Source organism: Strigops habroptila, chromosome 5 (assembly GCF_004027225.2).
Source record: "Strigops habroptila isolate Jane chromosome 5, bStrHab1.2.pri, whole genome shotgun sequence".
Taxonomy (NCBI): domain Eukaryota; kingdom Metazoa; phylum Chordata; class Aves; order Psittaciformes; family Psittacidae; genus Strigops; species Strigops habroptila.
This window is the reverse complement of record NC_044281.2, coordinates 73715291-73733500: the sequence shown is the minus strand read 5'-3', so window position 1 is coordinate 73733500 and position 18210 is coordinate 73715291. Positions and strand designations below refer to the sequence as shown.

The 18210-nt window shown below is 50.0% G+C and overlaps 1 protein-coding gene across 5 annotated transcripts; it reads right to left on the bottom strand.

The window, feature by feature from the left end:
- Positions 1-647: 647 nt before the first annotated feature.
- Positions 648-18068, bottom strand: ADRB1 (adrenoceptor beta 1). 5 transcript variants are annotated; one of them, XR_003991417.1, is made up of 4 exons: positions 16738-18068; positions 14968-15089; positions 7045-7099; positions 648-799 (listed from the first exon to the last, which is right to left on the bottom strand). XR_003991417.1 is itself a non-coding variant. In XM_030485979.1 (2 exons), the coding sequence occupies exons 1-2, from the start codon at positions 17992-17994 to the stop codon at positions 15033-15035; spliced, it is 1314 nt and encodes a 437-aa protein (XP_030341839.1). In that variant the 5' UTR covers positions 17995-18068; the 3' UTR covers positions 14158-15032. The 5 variants fall into 5 exon arrangements, 1 of the variants encoding a protein (XP_030341839.1); XR_003991414.1 differs by lacking the exon at positions 648-799 and adding an exon at positions 4796-5423 and having other exon boundaries at positions 7045-8102; XR_003991415.1 differs by lacking the exon at positions 7045-7099.
- Between the last annotated feature and the right edge of the window lie 142 nt (positions 18069-18210).

Sequence of the window (18210 nt, the reverse complement as noted above, 5' to 3'; positions counted from 1 at the left end):
TGTCTGCTCCACCATCAGGCCTGCAAAGGAAATGGCACATGATTTGGGCATTGAGCAAAATATTTTGTGTTTATGAAACAGCTCCTAAGAGTTTTAGAAAGGGACGAGTGATGTTTACACACAAGCTAGACGGACTCTAATGCAGTGCATGCTCTGTTGTGTCAACTCCCACACCTGCATAAGATAGTTTAAGAAATTGCCAAGAAATGGGCGAGCCAAACAACTGAGTCTAATCGGCCCTGTCTGGGTGCTCTCACTAGAGCCACACCGAAGATTTTTGCTGGCGGAGCTGCAGGATGCTATGGAAAACCTCTCCTAAGAGGTTCTGCTCATGTCTGAAGTTAAGGCTGGCCAAAACCAGGGAGGGAGCTGCAGGGAGCTGGTGTTGGAGCAGGCTGGGTGCAGAGCCCTGCTCTTAGGGCTGATTGAGCACTCCCCAGGAAGAGGGAAGACCCCGGAGGCATTCCAAGCCCTGCAGTGCTGCAGCTCGCTGCCTGCACAGCGTGGGAAGGGGAGAGCAGCAGCGCCGCTAACGCCACCTCAATCCCCTCTCAGCAAGGAGAAGACTTGGCCAAGGCAAAATGAGTTTGAAGAACATTTTCTTGTGCTTTCCCAACACCAGAATGCCCAAATGCGCTTTTCACAGCGTGTTTCATTTTCCTGCACCAGAATGTTTCTGGACCCCTTCTTATAGCGACATGGGTTCTTCCTCTCTCTTGTATCAGTTGCAGCAGGTCCTGCCTGGACCGTGTTTGCTCGTAGAGTGACACCAGGATTCAGTCCATAAAAGGTTATTGACCTGGGAAGAGAGAGTTTCTAGAATTTAAGGGCTGGGCAATTTCTTGGAAACTGCCTTATCAGCAGGGCTACAAGCTGGAGCTCTAACAACCCTTCCTGACGCGCACGTCTATAGTTCCTATTCTTGCAGTTGGGTATTCGGCTCTGCACACACATGCTTATTTAGCAGTTTGTTATTTCAGAGAATCACCTCTGTTATTTCAGAGAATCAGGGACACCTTCCACTAGAGCAGGTTGCTCCAAGCCCCTGTGTCCAACCTGGCCTTGAACACTGCCAGGGATGGGGCAGCCACAGCTTGTCTAGGTAACCTGTGCCAGCACCTCACCACCCTCACAAAGAAGAGTTTCTGCCTATGATCTTATCTAAATCTCCCCTCTGTCAGTTTAAAGCCATTCCCCTTTGTCCTATCACTACAGGCCCTCGTCAAAAGTCCCTCTCCAGATTTCTTGTCAGCCCATTTAGGTATTGGAAGACTGTTATAAGATTTCCCCAGAACCTTCTCCAGGCTGAACAAGCCCAGCTCTCTCAGCCTGTCTCTATAGCAGAGATGCTCCAGCCCTTGGAGCATCTCTGTGGTCTTCCTCTGGACTTGCTCTAGCAGGTCCATATCCCTGTCATGTTTAGGGCCCCAGAGCTGAATGCAGGGCTGCAGGGGGGTCTCATGAGAGTAGAGCAGAGAGAGAGAATCCTCTCCCTCAACCTGCTGCTCACGCTCCTTTTGATGCAGCCCAGGACACAGTCAGTTTCTGGGCTGTGAGTGCACACTGCCAGCTCATGTTGAGCTTCTTGTCAACCAACACCCCCAAGTCCTTCTCCTCAGGGCTGTATTTGTGCTTGAGATGGCCCCTACCCATATTCAGAACCTCGCACTTGTCCTTGTTGAACTTCATAAGGTTGGCATTGGCCACCTCTCAAGCGTGTCAAGGTCCCTCTGGATCCCATCCCTTCCCTCCAGCGTATCAACTGAACCACATAACTTAGTGTCATCAGCAAACTTGCTGAGGAAACATCAATCCCACTGTTCATGTCACTGACAAACATGTTGAACAGCTCTGGTCCCAATACCAACCCCTGAGGGACACCACTCATCACTGCTTGGACATCGAGTAAACCCCAGGGGGGTCTGCAGTGCCTCAGGCCTTCCTGCCAGAGCAGATCTGGCAGCCCAGAGCTGCCACCCCTTGTCCTCCCCAGCTCCTCCACCAGTGCCTTGTCTCAGCCCAGCGTTTGGGGTGATCCCACTTGCTGCATGGCCAGGCAGCCTCCATCGCATCCACAACTGTGAGGCTGGGGGAGGCATCTTCCCAGGAGAGCCGTAGAGAGCAAGGGCTTTGCATCTGGGATCCAGCCCTTGTCCCCTGGGATGCCGTGCAGATCCGAGTGAGGACTGCAGGAGCCAGCCAGCAACGCCCTTGGCTGCTGACCACTCACCTCCTCACCTGCTGCCCAGCAGAGCTAGTGTCTGCCTTGGAAACTGATGTCCACAGAGCCACACAGCACCAGCACCTTCACCTCCTGAATCACTGCTGTGATAATCCTGTTTGCTCAGTCTTAGTGACTGAAGAGAAGCATATCCAAGAAAAACAGCAGGATTATCCTCCAGCACCTGCTCCTAGAGAAAGGATTACCATAGGTGGTCACACAAGATGACATCCTCTAGATAGCACCATGAAAGCAACCTGACCGACATGGAAGCCCACCAGAAGAAAACCTCTCTCACCTTCTGCATCTGAATGCCCTTTTCCCAGGTATTTTCAGGACAGCAGCTGGAAGCTTCTTGCTGAAGGAGGCCTGTCTGTGTGGATACAAGTGGTGGTGTTTGCATGTCTCCATCACACAGACATGCTCTTCAAATAGCATCACCTTTTGTTTGACTATCTAACAGGGAGGTGATGTGAAAAGTATGGGCTGTGAGCTGTAGGACTCAAAAGATAGGCAGCAGTTTTAAACCACTTTAAACCAAGCTGGTTTTCCTGCTCATCATTCCTTGTACTTCTGTTGTTCTAGCACAGCATCTGACCCTCTCACCTCACATATAAGGGCTCTGTTGTTCTGCATTTGCATCCATGGTATAACAGTAGCTGGTGCAAGAGCTATTTTACTGCAGAATAAAAATGTTTGATGGCAGAAAAAGAGACCCTTCTCAGAGCTGTTTCCATGGGAAAGCAGGAAAACCAGAGAAGGTTCTGAGAAATTTTGGAGAGACTCAGCTTATCAATGGATGGTTAGCTCAGGCAACAGGAATGCAACCCTCCCATAGATGGAGGACTCTGTTTAACCTCACCTTCCAGACATGAAATCTGTCCCACTGTGCCCCTTGGCTTCATTTTGGGATCACCTGAAATATCAAGGCTAGCTCAGTCACCATGAAATTGCCAATGGGCTTTGCAGCAGCACCCTGAGGGCTGGTTCTGCCACTGGTCTTGAAGCCTGAAAAGGAAGAAAGGAGGGATGCTCTGGAGAGGAGGAGGTGGCCAACATCTTCACACCTCGGGGAATAACTTCAGTGGGGGAGCACGAGTGTAAAACAAGTCCTGTGTGCCACTGGAGCCTGGGGACAGGACATGGGCCATTGCACAAATGTGTGATACCCTGAAGCAATGCTACCGTGCTGCTGTCACCACACTGCAGTGGTGTCACACAGGCCTGAGAGCTCTGCTTGTGACCAAGCACCTTTGTGCCAGCACCAGATGAAGTGTCCTGAGCTCCTTCAAAGCAGGGTATCTCCCAGTGGTGGTGACTTCTAGTCCCCCATGGAGCTGCAAGGAAGGCACAATGTCCTTGGTGCAGAGAGGTGCTGCGACTGCCCCAAGGCCTCCATGACATGAGTTAACACCTCTCTCCATCACTCTTCCCCAAACTATCCTCCCATCGCTTAAGCAGGGGCCTCGGTGAATGAATTATGGCAGTCACAGATTGTTTTTTCTATAATGGAATGTAACATTAAACTAAACACTGGAACACGGAGACAAACAGAGCAAAAAAATAAGGGAATAATCCTTAGCTCATAACGATTTTTGCAAAACATTGGTGAAATTAGGTTTTATTGGAACAAAAATGTATTTATCATATCTGTCAACACTGGAAAATTATGCTTAAATTAAAACTTTATTTTAAACCCTGAAGATGACCCAGAAGTGATATGACATTTATAAATAGCTTATCATACACTACAGTATAAAAAGTACAGTTATCCTCTTGCTGTTGAGTCACATTCATTGTTATCTATGAGACGGGAATTAGTTTTACCCTTTTGACTATCAAAACAGAGGAAAAAATCGAAACCACATGGAGGAGAGCAACAACAGCTCATGGGTCAGTCTCCTGTGAAAAAAACCGTAGGAAAACAGTCCCCATTGGAAAAAGCCACCCTGATGCCAAAGCTTGTCTAGATCCAGGCCAAGACCAGGCAGTACCAAGCAGTAGAGACCTCTGATCCCCGCCGTTGTGTACAGGATTTCAGCCTCCGACCTGCCTAAAAGCTGTTCTCAAGCCCCGAGCCAGCCAGGCCCCCGTTTTAACTCAGTTACGCTGTGGATGGGCAGCTCTTTCCAAAGTCTTCACCCTGTTGTTTTTGGCCGCAGCTCTGACAGGACAGCAGGACTGCAGACGACTTCTTGTGCCAGCTCAGCTTCAAAGCAAGAAATGTCCTGTGGCCCCGATACCGAGTACAAGGCACTGCAAAGGCTCTTCCGACAAGGCTGAATAAGTCATTGTATGAATTGTGCATAAGACTAACTACACAGATGTTTTACCCAGTTAGGAACCTGCATAGGGCTGATGATGCTGGCTTGCCATGCTACCAGGGCTTCCTGGTGGCTCTGGTCCTGTACCCAGCTACCAAGGGGTTGAGCCCACCTGGGTCTTTAAGGATGCTATCTGAGCCTCTAGCAGCCCGATCGAGTAGTGAGGATGCCTCTGCCAGAGGGGACCAGTGGCTGTCAGGCAGAGAGGGCTGACACCCCGTCCTCCCCTACCCAATAGCTGGGATTTAGGGGACCTCTTACAAAACCTCCTTTTTACCAGACAGCGGATCGGAAATACTCTCCTTGGATATTTCAGTCTTTGAACCTCAGATGGAGGAGACTGCATTCCTTTATCTGGGCTTCATTAATATCCCATAAAACCAGACAAATGTTCTGCTCACTGGGGCCAAGCAGAGCCAGTGAACTCTGCTCTGGCTGTGTGGCCACAGCCCGGATGGCTGCGTAAGTGGGAGATGGAGACGATGGGCTGCAATACAGCAGCACAAATGCAGCCTGTCGGGATGCTGGCTGGCTGCAGACCATGCAGCAGCCCAGGCCTGCCGCTCCTGTGTGCAATGCAGAGGCCATCACTAAAGTGGCAGGGAGCCAAGGAAATGACTGTGGATAATGCTGTGTAGCTGCCTGGATTGGGGATGGATATGGGAAACTGGAGGGCAAAGCCGAGCTCCGGCTGGCGGGAGGCTCCGAGCAGCAGCGGCTGGGAGCTGAATGGTGACATGGGGAGATAAGGCTCTTGATGGATGGACCTCAGAAGGTTTGAAGGTTTTTGTTCTGTTTGGATAAGCAGTCAAATATTCACACAGATAAGCTTCAGAAATGCATCTGATGTGAAGCCCTTTGTATCTTAAAAAGCAGGGCTGGAAATAGAACAAGAGAATTCCTCTGAGGCTTCAGTGGCTCCTGGGCTTTGCTTCCACAGCACCAGGCTGTCCAGACCTACCCATGCAAGCAAAGCAACAGTCAAGACAGCTCTAACAGCCAGACCCTCCCTGAACCTCAGGCGTTCAACTATGCTTAGGTACCAACATTACAGCCTGGGGGAGAGGGGAGATGGTCCTTTGCTTGGTCACTCTCTGCACTTTGTCATCTTGGTCCACATAGCTGCTATGGGTGGTTTAAAACATTGTTAAGGAAACGCCCTTGCTAACATTTGTGTGTATCTTAACATATCCGTTGGCACAGAGTTTAGATAACATTGCCTGGCGCCTCTTCACCAGCAGAGTTATACCCATATTGAGCAGCTCCTTGCGTGCAAAGATCTGCAATAACCTGCTGATGGCAACGCCAGGCAGCAACAGGGATGATCTTGGCAGACTCCTGCCCTCCTCATGCACCATGCAGACCTAGGTGAGGGCTGCAGGCAGCACTGAATAGGGCCAGCAATTATCCTGCAACTTTAAATTGCAGTGCTTGAGTGAAGTGCTTTTGGAGAGTGCATCATTTCCTTGGAAATAAATTCCAGCCTCGTACTTTACTCCAGCGGGTTTCCTTGTACCACGAGTTGTTTAAACAGTTTCTCATTATGCATTTCCCATTTGGACAAAAACAATCCAGAAAGCCTGAGGCACCAAGGCTTGTAGGAAAACGGAAATCCTGCTCCGACCATCTTTGCCGAGTGGGCAAAGAGCAACTCCTGGCTCTGGGAGGTCTGGAGGACCCAGCAAAGATTTGGGCAGGAAAGGGCAGGAAGGAGCAGCAGCACTTTCTGGCTCTGCAGAAAGTCCTCAGGTGACTCAACCACCTTTCAGGTCTACCTTTAAACAAATACAACCTCTGATATGCAGGGTTTCTGACTGAGCATCCCCCTGCTTTGGGATGCCTTAGGGAGGACCCAGGTCCAAACCGTGAGGAGCACAGAGCTTTCAGCAAGCCAAGGGAATCCACCCCATTGAGGGGCAGCTCATCACCTCCCCTTCCCTGTGTCCCTTCCCAGGCTTTCCCACTCACTATTTATATCTTTGCCCTAATGAGTCCCCCCAACCACCCCTTATCCTTAACCTCTTCCTTGCCAAGCAGTGTTTGGAGTTTGCATGAAAGTTGTTTATGCTATATAGCTTTGTAATAGTTTCCTCTACACCACCTCCCTTCCTTCCCCAATAAAAAGCCCTACGGCATGCTCGGAAAAGCCCGTAAACAAAGGAGGGGTTTGGAGACCCAACCAGTTTTTGGTGAACCCAGTCGGGAAACAATGTCTGTCTTGAAGGATGTTAAAGACTGAGCTCATAATAGTAGGAAGCTAGTGTCCACCCTAAGTAAGGAATTGCCTACTTGCAGCTACCTAGCACAAAATGCAGATGTCCATGCAGCAGGCCACAAGTCATCGTTGGATGTAGGGGGTTAACCCCGTGTGCTTTCCTCTGGTCAGGATGACGTTGATGGTAGTAAACTGATGAGTTTTATAAGCTCCAAATACTTGAGGTTGTGACAAGTGAGCAGGGAAAGGAGAGCACAAAAAAGGCAGCAGTGTTTTGAACTCACCTAGATTGATGAACAGAAGCAGAAGACAATGAAAATCCATTAGCCTGACTGTTCCCTGCAGAGGAAAAACAGGCACACAAAATCCAATTCATTATTCTCTTTCTTATTTAATGCTAAGTAAGTCATTGAACTTCACTACTTGATCTATCCATTTTCTTCAGTAGTAGGGCTGCAGGAAATCTTTTTCTTCTCAAAAGGGGGTTTCAAGTTTCTCACTGATATAATGTAAAAAATACTTGGAGCATATGAGTAAAAAAATAACAGCATTTCAAAGGGATCTTGAGCTGTGCAGATAATGATAATTTTTCTCTTCTGAAGCACAGAACCAAAGAGTGGAGGTCTCTGGGAGCTCGGAGCACCATTGTTCTTCTTCCAGGCCGTTATCTGGAGACAGGCCCTGCGATAGACTCCGATGAGGCCACCGAAGAGATTATCTGCTCAGAGTGCTAATGGCATGCATTTGACAACATCAACCGTTTAATTTATGAGGTGCCTCGTAACGTAAAGGCAAAGAAATCCATACCATGGAACAGCCCAAGCACACCCGGTGCAATTCAAAAGTATCTGACCAAAGCCCAGCCTGCTCTACACCACCACTTCATTAGTTATAGCTACACAGAGATGTTCCACCTTCCTAAAAGGCACCTTAGCAGATTTGGTACAGCAACGGCAGCGTTATGTAATAAGAAATGTACTAATGGAAACTATCCAGCATTGAAATCATTCCAGCCTTTTTATCACCACATTCCTTACTCCCACATGAGCGAAGTGTGCAGGAATAAAAGCAGTTAAACATCCTCCACCAAAAGATGCGCATGATGGGGATTACTCACAAGTCACTAGCTGCTCCATGGTGCCCATCAGTGTTGGGATCCACACAAGGACTTTGGGCAAACAGAGCTGCTCTTCCTCTGCCACTGCCTGTGGCTGGTTGCCATCTCACCCTCTTGTAGTCGGGGACAGCGTAGTGCTGTCACCCGGTACATGAGTTGCTCTTTCAGCTCCCAGTCTCTGCAAAAAGTTGAGGAGTCTGTCCCATGCTCTTCGCTGTTGCCTATCTACACAGCAGATAATCATAGAATCATAGAATCACAGAATCACAGAATGGTTCGGGTTGGAAAGGACCTTAAGATCATCTAGTTCCAGCCCCCCTGCCACAGGCAGGGACATCACACACTAAACCATGTCATCCAAATAGAACCACTGAATAATAATCAGACTTAAGTCATGCTTTTCTTCTACTGCACAAATATTTGCACAAAACTACATTTATTTTCATTTTTCACAGGCAATGAGAAGCCTAATGGCTTAGTCATAAAACTCCTGAAAACAGTATTCAGAGTGGCCCCTGAGAGGAGGGAAGCTTTGGGTGGTGAGTCCTGCTTTTCCAGTGCAGCTCAGGCCAGAGGGTGCTGCTCTGGGCCTCAGCTTCTGCAGCATCACTGCTGAACATGAGGTGAGTGATCACAGCAATGGGTCCAAATCAGGGCCACTACCAAATCAGATGAGCTCAGCCCCATCACTCCGCATGTTCCCATGCCCCTCGTGCCATTACCCGTGTTCATGCAACCTGTATGGATCAGCTGAAACAAACCTTTCCTGAAAGAGCTGGTTTTCAGCCAGAGGAGCCCATTGCCATGCGGTTGCACAGGCAGCAGAGCCAGCCTAGGCAGCAGGACATGCAACAGGCCTTGGAAGGGGAGGGCGGGTGTGAGCACCAGCCTTGGCTTGGATGGGTTGGTGCCAAAAACCACAGGCGTACATTCACCCTGTTGCCAGCTAGCTGGTAACCACCTGGCAGTGAAACAGGAACAAAACGTCTCCCGTGGATGCTCTCAAGGTGGTTCAGAGCACTCTTACAATCTCTGTTGTTACTGGAAATTACTGCAGCAGCAGCTGCCTCGCGCCGAATAGTACATAAAAGCTCCAAAACACCCCATTTGCGAGCAGATTGAATGCTCCTGTGTCAGATTTCAGGCACAGCCTGGCTGTTGTGGCTGTCCTAGGCTGGTGATGGGAACCTGCCAGGGTACCAGTGATGCTTCAGTCATGTGAGCAACAGGTCCCCCCATCACCCCTCCTGCCTCCCCTCGCCTCTGCTGCTGTACCACAGTGAGGGCAGCTGCCTGCCAGGGAACACATACCACACCAGCTTCGTGGCGTGAGCGAGCTAATTGAGATTTGATTTGACAGCTCCCAAGTGGGTATTTAGGGGAAGAACAGACAAACAAAACATCCCTGCTGAAGGCGGGCTCTGCGAGTGGGCGAGTATTAAACAATGGGAGCGTTGCGGGACATCTCCCCATTTACCTGCTCCAGTCCAAGAGGAAGCGCTCCTCCCTCCCCAGCACAATGGTGGGTTGGCAAGCCCCATAGGCGGGCACACACCTTTGTGTCCAGGAACACCTCTGGCATCCCCTCTTACACCTCTGATGCTTGATGCTGGGGCAGGTGAGGGGGGCACATGTTATACACCAAATAGGAACAAAGGGAGGACGGCTGGTGGCACTGTGAGTTGTGCCTGGGGGTCCTGGGGTGGGCAGCACTTGCCCACCACCGTGGCTTGCACAGGGTGCCAGCATTTGTAACTCTCACTTGGATCAATCTGCACAAGGAAACTTTAACCCTGAATGTCGTTCTCCCTTCCCCGCTAGGAAATCCTGCCCGGGATTGTCTCAATTTCTTGTTCTTAAAAGGCACTCCTTAAATTTTGGCCACAAAGCACTGTTTAAATTTTACCACCTGGCAAATAGCATGAGCTATTGTGCTGTCCCTGTCATTTTTCCTTACAGTGACAGGGCATTCTGCAGTCCCACTTGCCTGGCCCTGCAAAATGGCTTGTTGGTAGGTGAAATATTTATACACCTAGCAGCTGCTGAGATTTTGAGCTCTTTAGTGGTTCTGATCGCCTCTTCGGTGTATACACTTAGATCTGCCTTTCAAAGCATTGCGCAAATGAGCTTAAGACTAATGATCAAAATATTTTTGGTAGGAAGTAGTCTAAATATCATGGCTTTGAGAGAGACAAAGGTACAGCACTGCCTAGATATGCGCAACAGTGGCTAATGGCTGGAGCACCAAACTAGTAGAAAATCCTGATTTAATCTCATGAAGGACAACAGGATTCGGTACATTACACAGGATCAGAACGGAAAAACACACCATTACATCTGAGATGATCTGTTAACCATGGCAATGGCAAAAGCCTGGACAAGCTTCTGTTTTCTCCTTCAGGCTGTGAACTTGTAGGTCAGGACTCATTTCCTATTTGTGTGGCACTTTCGCCCTTCAGTGCAACTGGTGTTAATAACTCTGAGCATCACTCGTGGAAGGAATGGGTACAACAAAACCCAGACAGTGCCCTGCATCTGGATAGCACGCCTGGATGCAGACTGCTGCCAAGGCACAGCCAAAAACCTCATGCTGCTGGGTGCTAAGGCCAAGCAAGCAAACACAGGGAGCCGAGCGGTGGGAAGACAAAACAGCAGCATGCGAAGCAAACGCGCATACCAAGTTGCCAGTTTTGGTGAACCAGGAAGCTGGTCGTCAGTTTACATAACAAACCCGAGCACCCTTCCACTACCAGCCCCACTGCCTGTGGGGTTTGCAGGACGGAGGATGACTCAGGGCAGCGGCACAGTCGGCAGCCTGCACCAGCACGCCCGGCACAGCGCGGCGCACCCTGCACCATGCAGCACCCACCCTGCGTGCCACGGGCACATCCTGCTTGGCACCATGCAAGAAGACTCTTAGGGTTAGGTTCAAGGTCCAACAAAGCTCGCCATAAGCTGGAGCCCCTCGGATGGGAGGGGGAGATGCTAAGGGGGATGCTGGTGCCCCTGGATGGCCAGGGAGTTGCACAGCTTTGTGTTGGCTATGGAGCTGATCAGGTGTGCTTTAGGCTGCTGTTAGCCAAAAAAGAGTAAGAAAAACTTTTAGAGGGCATGTTTCAGCTTCCATTCCTATGGTGGCATGGTCCTGTATGGAAAGCGTCTTACTTCTCACACTTCTTAACCTGTGTTTCTATTGTGCAGCTGCCTGCTGCACCCCTGTCCAAACCAATTACACTTTACCAGTAAAAGGCAACACCTATAATATGGCCAAAAATGCCCCAGTTTTTGCTGTTTGCAACAACAATGGCAGGTTTGCTTGCCAGCATCACCTTTTTTATCCTTTCCCCATCTCGGTCACTTTTTCAAGCAGAGTTTGACAGCCTGAAGTTACTGCACTGCACGGATAAATCACCTGCTGTTACCACGGCTGCTCCTCACAGATGGGCAGGCCTATAAACACCTCAAATACAAAGCATATCGATTTCTTCTGCGAGATGATCATCACAAATACAGTTGATCTTACGCTATATGTGATTGTTTCTATAAAGAGAATGACTCCTCATTTCCTCCTGGGGCGTTTGGGAGTTTGGCAGCCTCTGAAAGCAAGTCAGTGGTGCATAGGGTAATGCTCCTCGGGGGGAGTGTGCTTACTGCTATTGCGGGAGATCACATTAGTGCTTTTGACATGATCAAACAGAAAGTTCCAGCTGAACAATGAGTTTTTAGGATGAAAAGTGAAATTTGAAGAAGGTGTGTACGTCTCTGTGAATTTGCTTCATTTCACTCGTTGATGTGGCGGTAACAGGACTATTTTTAGGTATAATCCTTCAAACAGAACATGACTTCTCCTTTCTGATTAGTACAAAGCTGGCTGCTAGTCAAAGAATAATTATTTCCCAACACATCACCTAACACACACCAGCAAACAAAACACTCATTATTTGAACTATCCAACATTAACTGTTGTTTAGCAGTTAACATTTTCTTGACAGCTTAGAATAGGACTAATTGCTCCAGCTTCATTAGCGGAGGTCATTTACTGCTGGTAACGATACTTTTCTGGAGATAGGCTCTCCTATAAGATTAGATTATCAGGTCAAATTCTGCTCCCAGTGGCAACGATGCCTGGCCGCATTTGGCCTCAAGAAAGCCTGCTCTTTCAGTTCATAGCTGCATGATTTCCAGCCCTGATGCTGATATATTATATAAAGGAAGTAAGTGCACTCCACCGGACGGGCAATTACAATGAATTAGAAAAGTGTGCAGCACAAGGAAGGCTTGCAAAATAGCCACTTAAAAGTTATTAATAAAACCTTGACTTTTAGATAGGGTTTAGGGAAAAAAAGAAAGCTGATAAAGAAGCAGTCCTTATACTTGAAAACATGTGCATACCCAAAAGGGAAAGCAGTGTTTGCAGAAGAACTGGAGCGTGCTGTATCGCAAACACCCAGCTGATGTTGTCAAATGCTGCGTGCCACACACAGTTCACATCACAGTTTTAAACCACATGTTTTGCACCTAGTTTCATTCGTTCATCAGTTGATACTGATGGTGGTGGTCTCAAAGTGCAGTGAATTTGCAGGGGTGCGTTTGTGCAGCTCTTGCCTCCGGTGGGGAGGTCCATCTTCCATAGCCCGCTGTGTGTCTGAAACATCCTCAACATCCCTGAACACATGGAAAAATGAAGCCAGGCTTTCCACCCAATATATTCCCGTTTAAGCACGTGGAGAGATGCAGCCTGCTTTTCAGAAGTGCTGAGCAAACACTGCTTGGAGAGCAGCCGGCGCCTTTGAGGATCGGGCGTCTCGCATGTGGAAGTCTCAGGCACCTTAGCCAAATAATTCTGGTCCTGGCAGACGCAGGACGTTATATCCGAATGGATTTCTGTTTTACCTGCGTCTCCCTTTCCTGTGGGCCCGTGGCCCTTTGCTGTTACTTCCCTGGCCACGTACGTGCGCGGCCGCATGCCTACCACCTATACTTTCTGACTTGCAGCTCCAATTGCTAATCCATGTCTGGTTTTCGTCAGGAAAAAAAATCCATCCTGAGCATTTGACTCACTGCCTCCGGAGTGCTTCAGCTGCCTCGTAACACTTCTCAGAGGATCCTTCTTCTCCATGAAGAACAGCCTGTTCTAAGCAGGATCCACGGCAGACTGCTCGCCAGCAGCCTCCCCTTCCTTGCACATGTGTGTGCCGTATGTCCTGCTCTGTCTGCACTGTTCCTGTGCCCCTGTCTTTCTTACGCCATGCAAGACAGACCGACATCCACCACCCATGCTGCCATGTGGATTGCCTTAGCTGCCTATGAAGGGACTCTTCCAGCACCTCCTCAGCTGGCCACAACTGAATGGCAGAGAGAAGCCCTGACCGCTTTGCTCACACAGCTGGTCCTGATGAGGCCAATGGGCAAACCTCACCCTACCTTTCACTTTCTCAATGCCATTACACTTGTCCAGGAGAAGCATGACCCAGCACAGAGAAGCTGAGCAAGTTCTGGGCACAGATTTCCCACCTAAGTCAGACCCTGTTGGCTTTCATCACTTTTTAAAGTCTAAGGACACAAGTGTTCAGATGATGGTCTAGTGGAAGGTGTCCCTGCCCGTGGCGATGGGGTTGGAACTAGATGGTCTCTAAGGTCCCTTCCAACACAAACTGTTCTATGATTCTATGAACTGATTTATGGGATGAAGAGCCAAGTCTGTTAGACTGTCCCCCTCCATACAGCAGGCACTGTGCTTCCCCAGCACCCTGATGAGGACGAGGGCTTGGCAGCCACTTCAGCTCCCAGCCGGGCGCTGGGGCCAAATCCTGCCCTGCTCTATCCAGCAGGCAGGGACCTGGTCGGGCCCTGGCTCACTGGGATCCCCAACATGCAGGAGGAAGGCAGCACTGTCTCCCCATCCCATCCCATCCCATCCCATCCCATCCCATCCCATCCCATCCCACCCCAACATGTGCAGCCAACATCTCACTGCAGTTGCTGTCATTAGACATCACTATCGCAGGCACCCAAAGGTCCTATTGCCTTTGCTGGAATCACAGGCAAAAAGAGGTTTAAAAGACCCCAAACATTTGGTGGCAGAGCCTACTTCACTTAGCACCTGATCTGACATCACCCTGGCATTTTAAGGAGCCCATTTCACTATTACCAAGGGAGAAGCTATTAACTGCAGGTCACATCAAACCCCAATAACATCAATGGAAAAGTATTATTTACTTCCCTGGTCCCTTTTTTTGTTCTTGCATAAAAAGTGTAACTTAACTTTCTTTTTTTTTTCCCATCAAAATAAATCATTAGAAATTGCAAAGCACAAATTCCTTAATTTTTAAAACAAAAAAGTGAACAGATGGTTTCCAAAACAAACTGTTGGCCACCAACCTAAAGAATTTGCTTTGGGAAGTGCTCTTCCTCAGAGCTGATTTCTAATTTAATTACACTTTGGAGTTTAATAAAGCTAAAAATGGCTTCACTTTCATTCTGCACTGTCTTTTTGTTGCTCTATCTGCCATGTATTCACTGCAGTAATGAAAAACTTTATGAAACCACAAGGATACAGCGTACCTTCATAAAGCAATAAAGGAAGACAATCTTTCGGACCAGAGATGTAAATCTGCATCCCTTCTATTCACAGCAGCTCCTTACTCAGATCAATCCACAATATAACACTCAGTTATCATAATCTGGCCCCAAGGAATATGTGGCTGTTCTCAGCACACTGAAGCCACGCTGCACATAACCATCAGCTTTATGATCTACAGACTCGGCAGCTTTATTTCACCCAGTGACACAGAAGAGCTCTCAGCGGTGTGTAAGTCTGTCCCAGAGTCCGGTCCTGCTCCAGTTATTCCCCAGCCATTCCCTCAGAGGTTTAACTCCTTCTTTACAGTAAAAGGGAACCAAAGTCCGGACTCCTGTGACCGGCTCCCTGGCTGCCATCTCCCCTTTACAGGGCACGAGCCTCCTCCGGCTGCTTTTCAGGCAGGGATCTCCCCCAACTTCCACGCTCAGCACTGGGGACCCACCGGGCACACAGCACCCACCTCACTCGGGCAGGATCAGGCCCACTGTCGGCACGAGGTGGACTTACTTGTGGGGTGGCGTCTACCGCATACGGAGGTTTCTTTCTACTCGAGACCATTTTTAGCTTTCAAATTAAACATCCTCTGTAATCTTAAATATTCTGGTCTCCTGACTCCCAGCCACGTACTCCTAACAGGGAAAAAAAACAGAAAAGAATATACTCCAGAAAGGAATAGTCACAGAAAATGAGAGTATTCATTATCAGAGTGGAAACACCTTGTCTTTAGCCATTAATTGTAAGGGAAGTCAGCAGACCTTACTGCAAGAGGAACACAACCTTATTGGGTTTCGAACACGTTTTTTACAACCCTGTGTCAGGAAAAGCCATTAGATAGAGTTGTATTGGTAATCTGAGCCATCTTTGGAGAAAAACAAATGCTGTTCTTCCCATTATAGGTAGGTATTGTTTCAAAACCTATAGAGACACGCTTGCTTGTGCTGCAATGGTATTTATTGCACATAGACCAATTACTTACACAGTAGTAAATTGCACCAGAGTATAAATACGTTATAAAACACACACAGAGAGGAAAATTGAAATGACACACAAGTGCTAAAATAACAGCAGATTCACGTGGGCATTTGGAAATCAAAATAATAAAGTCTCTTAACAGATTTTAATTTATAATACGGATATATTTACAGTACCTTCATAAAATAATATCAAAAATGTCACTCTCTCAATAAAACTATAACAGATCAGACACAACCAGAAATCAGGGTCAGGGTCGGTGTTATTCAAACCTCCATTTCATCTTTAAATTACGTGTGTGTACATGTGTGCAAGTAACATCTTCAGATAACTTTACAACTCTTAACACTGTGCAAAAACCAGCTTTGTTGCCATTTTTTAGGAAATGTGCAGTAATTTGTTGTTGTTGTCAGGATTTTCCCCCCTCCTCTGTTCATCTGTGATTACAATGAACACACTGCAAAAGGCTCCCCCCCCGCCCCCTTTCATAAAATACTATTAGTGGTATGTAAATATGCTGTTTAATATAAACATGGTCCGTTTATTCCCCTGTACAATATGCACAGTTTGAGGTAGAAGTTTCTCAGCCTGACTGCTATTGTCTGGCCGAAGGAGATAAGCACAGTAACTCACTGCTTGCTGATACAGGGGGGAAAAGCGCAAGAGTGTGGGTTGGTTTTTTAACCCCCCTTTCAAAGCATATCTGTGCTCACTACTCATTATTTCTCTCCATCTGTGGAAGCTACTACGAGCTTAAAACTCATCTTGCCCACGGGTCCGTACTCTCTGCCTGGAGCACCTGCAGCACGGACCCTGCGCCTCCCAAAACCCCACAGGGAATGACCCCTGGGGTGTGCAACAGCCCTGGGCAAGGCAGGGGGTGGCTGGAACCCCGGCTGCACCCCAACCCAGCAGCCAAGGACCAGCACCCCCTCTCTCAGGTTCAACCAGCCCGGTCCTGGGACAAGTCGCCTGAGCAAAGGGCGCTGCTGCCACAGCCCCTTCTGAAAGTGCGTCTCCTAACTAGGAGCTGTCTGTCTTTGGGACTGTTTATTGTCTCTGTTCTCCGGTCGGTGGGTTTCCTGTTTGCTGTAGTTTGGATGAGGTATGTCGTACACCAGTTCACCTGCTTTTATTCCTAAGTAAACACCCGCTCTCTCCCTGCTCACACGGGGATCAGCTTTGCTTGGCATTAGCCTTACCACTAGGCAGATGCCGGGGATTTCTCTGCTCCCGTGTTCCTCCCTGCCTGCTTTTCCCCCTGCCCCGGCTCCGGCGCGGCCCCCCACGCTCCCCCCCCTATACCTTGGACTCCGAATCGGATGTTTTGCTATGCCTCTCCTCCAGGCTGGACTCGCTGCCGCCCCTTGTGCCCCCGTTGCAGTCGGACCAGGTCCCTGCCAGGCTACGCTCCGGGGAGCCCACGGTGCTGATGAAGCCCCCGGGCAGCGGGTTCAGCTCCCCACCGCTGGCATGCAGCCGCCGGTCGGCTTTCCTGGGGCAGCAGAGCAGCCTCTTGAAGGCCTTACGGAAGTCAGGGCTCCGGCAGTAGATGATGGGGTTGAAAGCAGAGTTGGCGTAGCCCAACCAGTTGAAGAAAACGAAGAGCCAGTCCGGCACCAGGTCCCTGTTGAAGACGTTGACGATGTTCACCAGGAAGAAAGGGAGCCAGCAAAGGGTGAACACTCCCATGATGATGCCCAAAGTCTTGAGGGCTTTCTGCTCCTTCATGGCCATGATGCGGGAGGTCTTTCGCTTGCTGGCTCGGCCATTGCCGAGGATGGGCTGGTGGTGAGGAGGTGGGGGGCGCTGCGGCTGCTCCTGGCTGCCGTAGAACCGGCCCTCGCACCTATCGATCTTCCTAATCTGCTCCTTGGCCTCTCTGTACACCCGGAGGTACACAAAGATCATGATGAGGAGGGGGATGTAGAAAGAAATGATGGACGAGGCGATGGCATAAGCCCTGTTGGTGACAAAGTCGCAGCAGCCTGGGTCCTGGTAGCACTCCAGTGCCTGGGGATCCTCATCCCGCCACCAGTGCATCATGATGGGCAAGAAGGAGACCAGGGCGGAGATGGCCCAAACGGTGCAGATGATGCCCTTGGCCCGACCCTTGGTCATGAGGCTCTGGTAGCGGAAAGGCGAGGTGATGGCCAGGTAGCGGTCGATGGCGATGACGCACAAGGTCTCGATGCTGGCTGTCACGCAGAGCACATCCAGCGAGGTCCAGCACTCGCAGAGGAAAGATCCCCAGAGCCAGGTGCCCCGCACCACCAGCGTGGCCCCGAAGGGCACCACCAGCAGCCCCATCACCAGGTCGGCGCAAGCCAGCGAGGTGATGAAGAGGTTGGTGAGGGTCTGCAGCCGCTGCGTTCGCCCGATGGCCGCGATCACCAGCACATTCCCGGCCACGATGAGCAGCACCACCAGGGCCATCAGCAGGCTCATCCCCACCGCCCATTGCTGCGACAGCAGTTCGGCGGCGGGCAGCTGCCTACTCCCGGGCGGCACCACCGACCGGTTCTGGGGGCCGCAGTCGGGCGGCAGCCCCCCATCGCCCATGGCTCTGCGGGGCCGCGCCGCGGGCAGGAAGGCGGCCCCGCGACCGGTGCCGGTGGTACCGGTACCTCCGCTGCCGCCGCCGCCGCTGCCGCCGCCCCGGGCTGCCGCATGGCCCCGCGCCCCGCCCCGCCCTGCGTCACCGCCCGCAGCCAATCAGCGGCTAGGGGGCGGAGCCAGGCGGCCCCGCCCCTCGCTGCTTTTGCCGCGCCGCTGCCT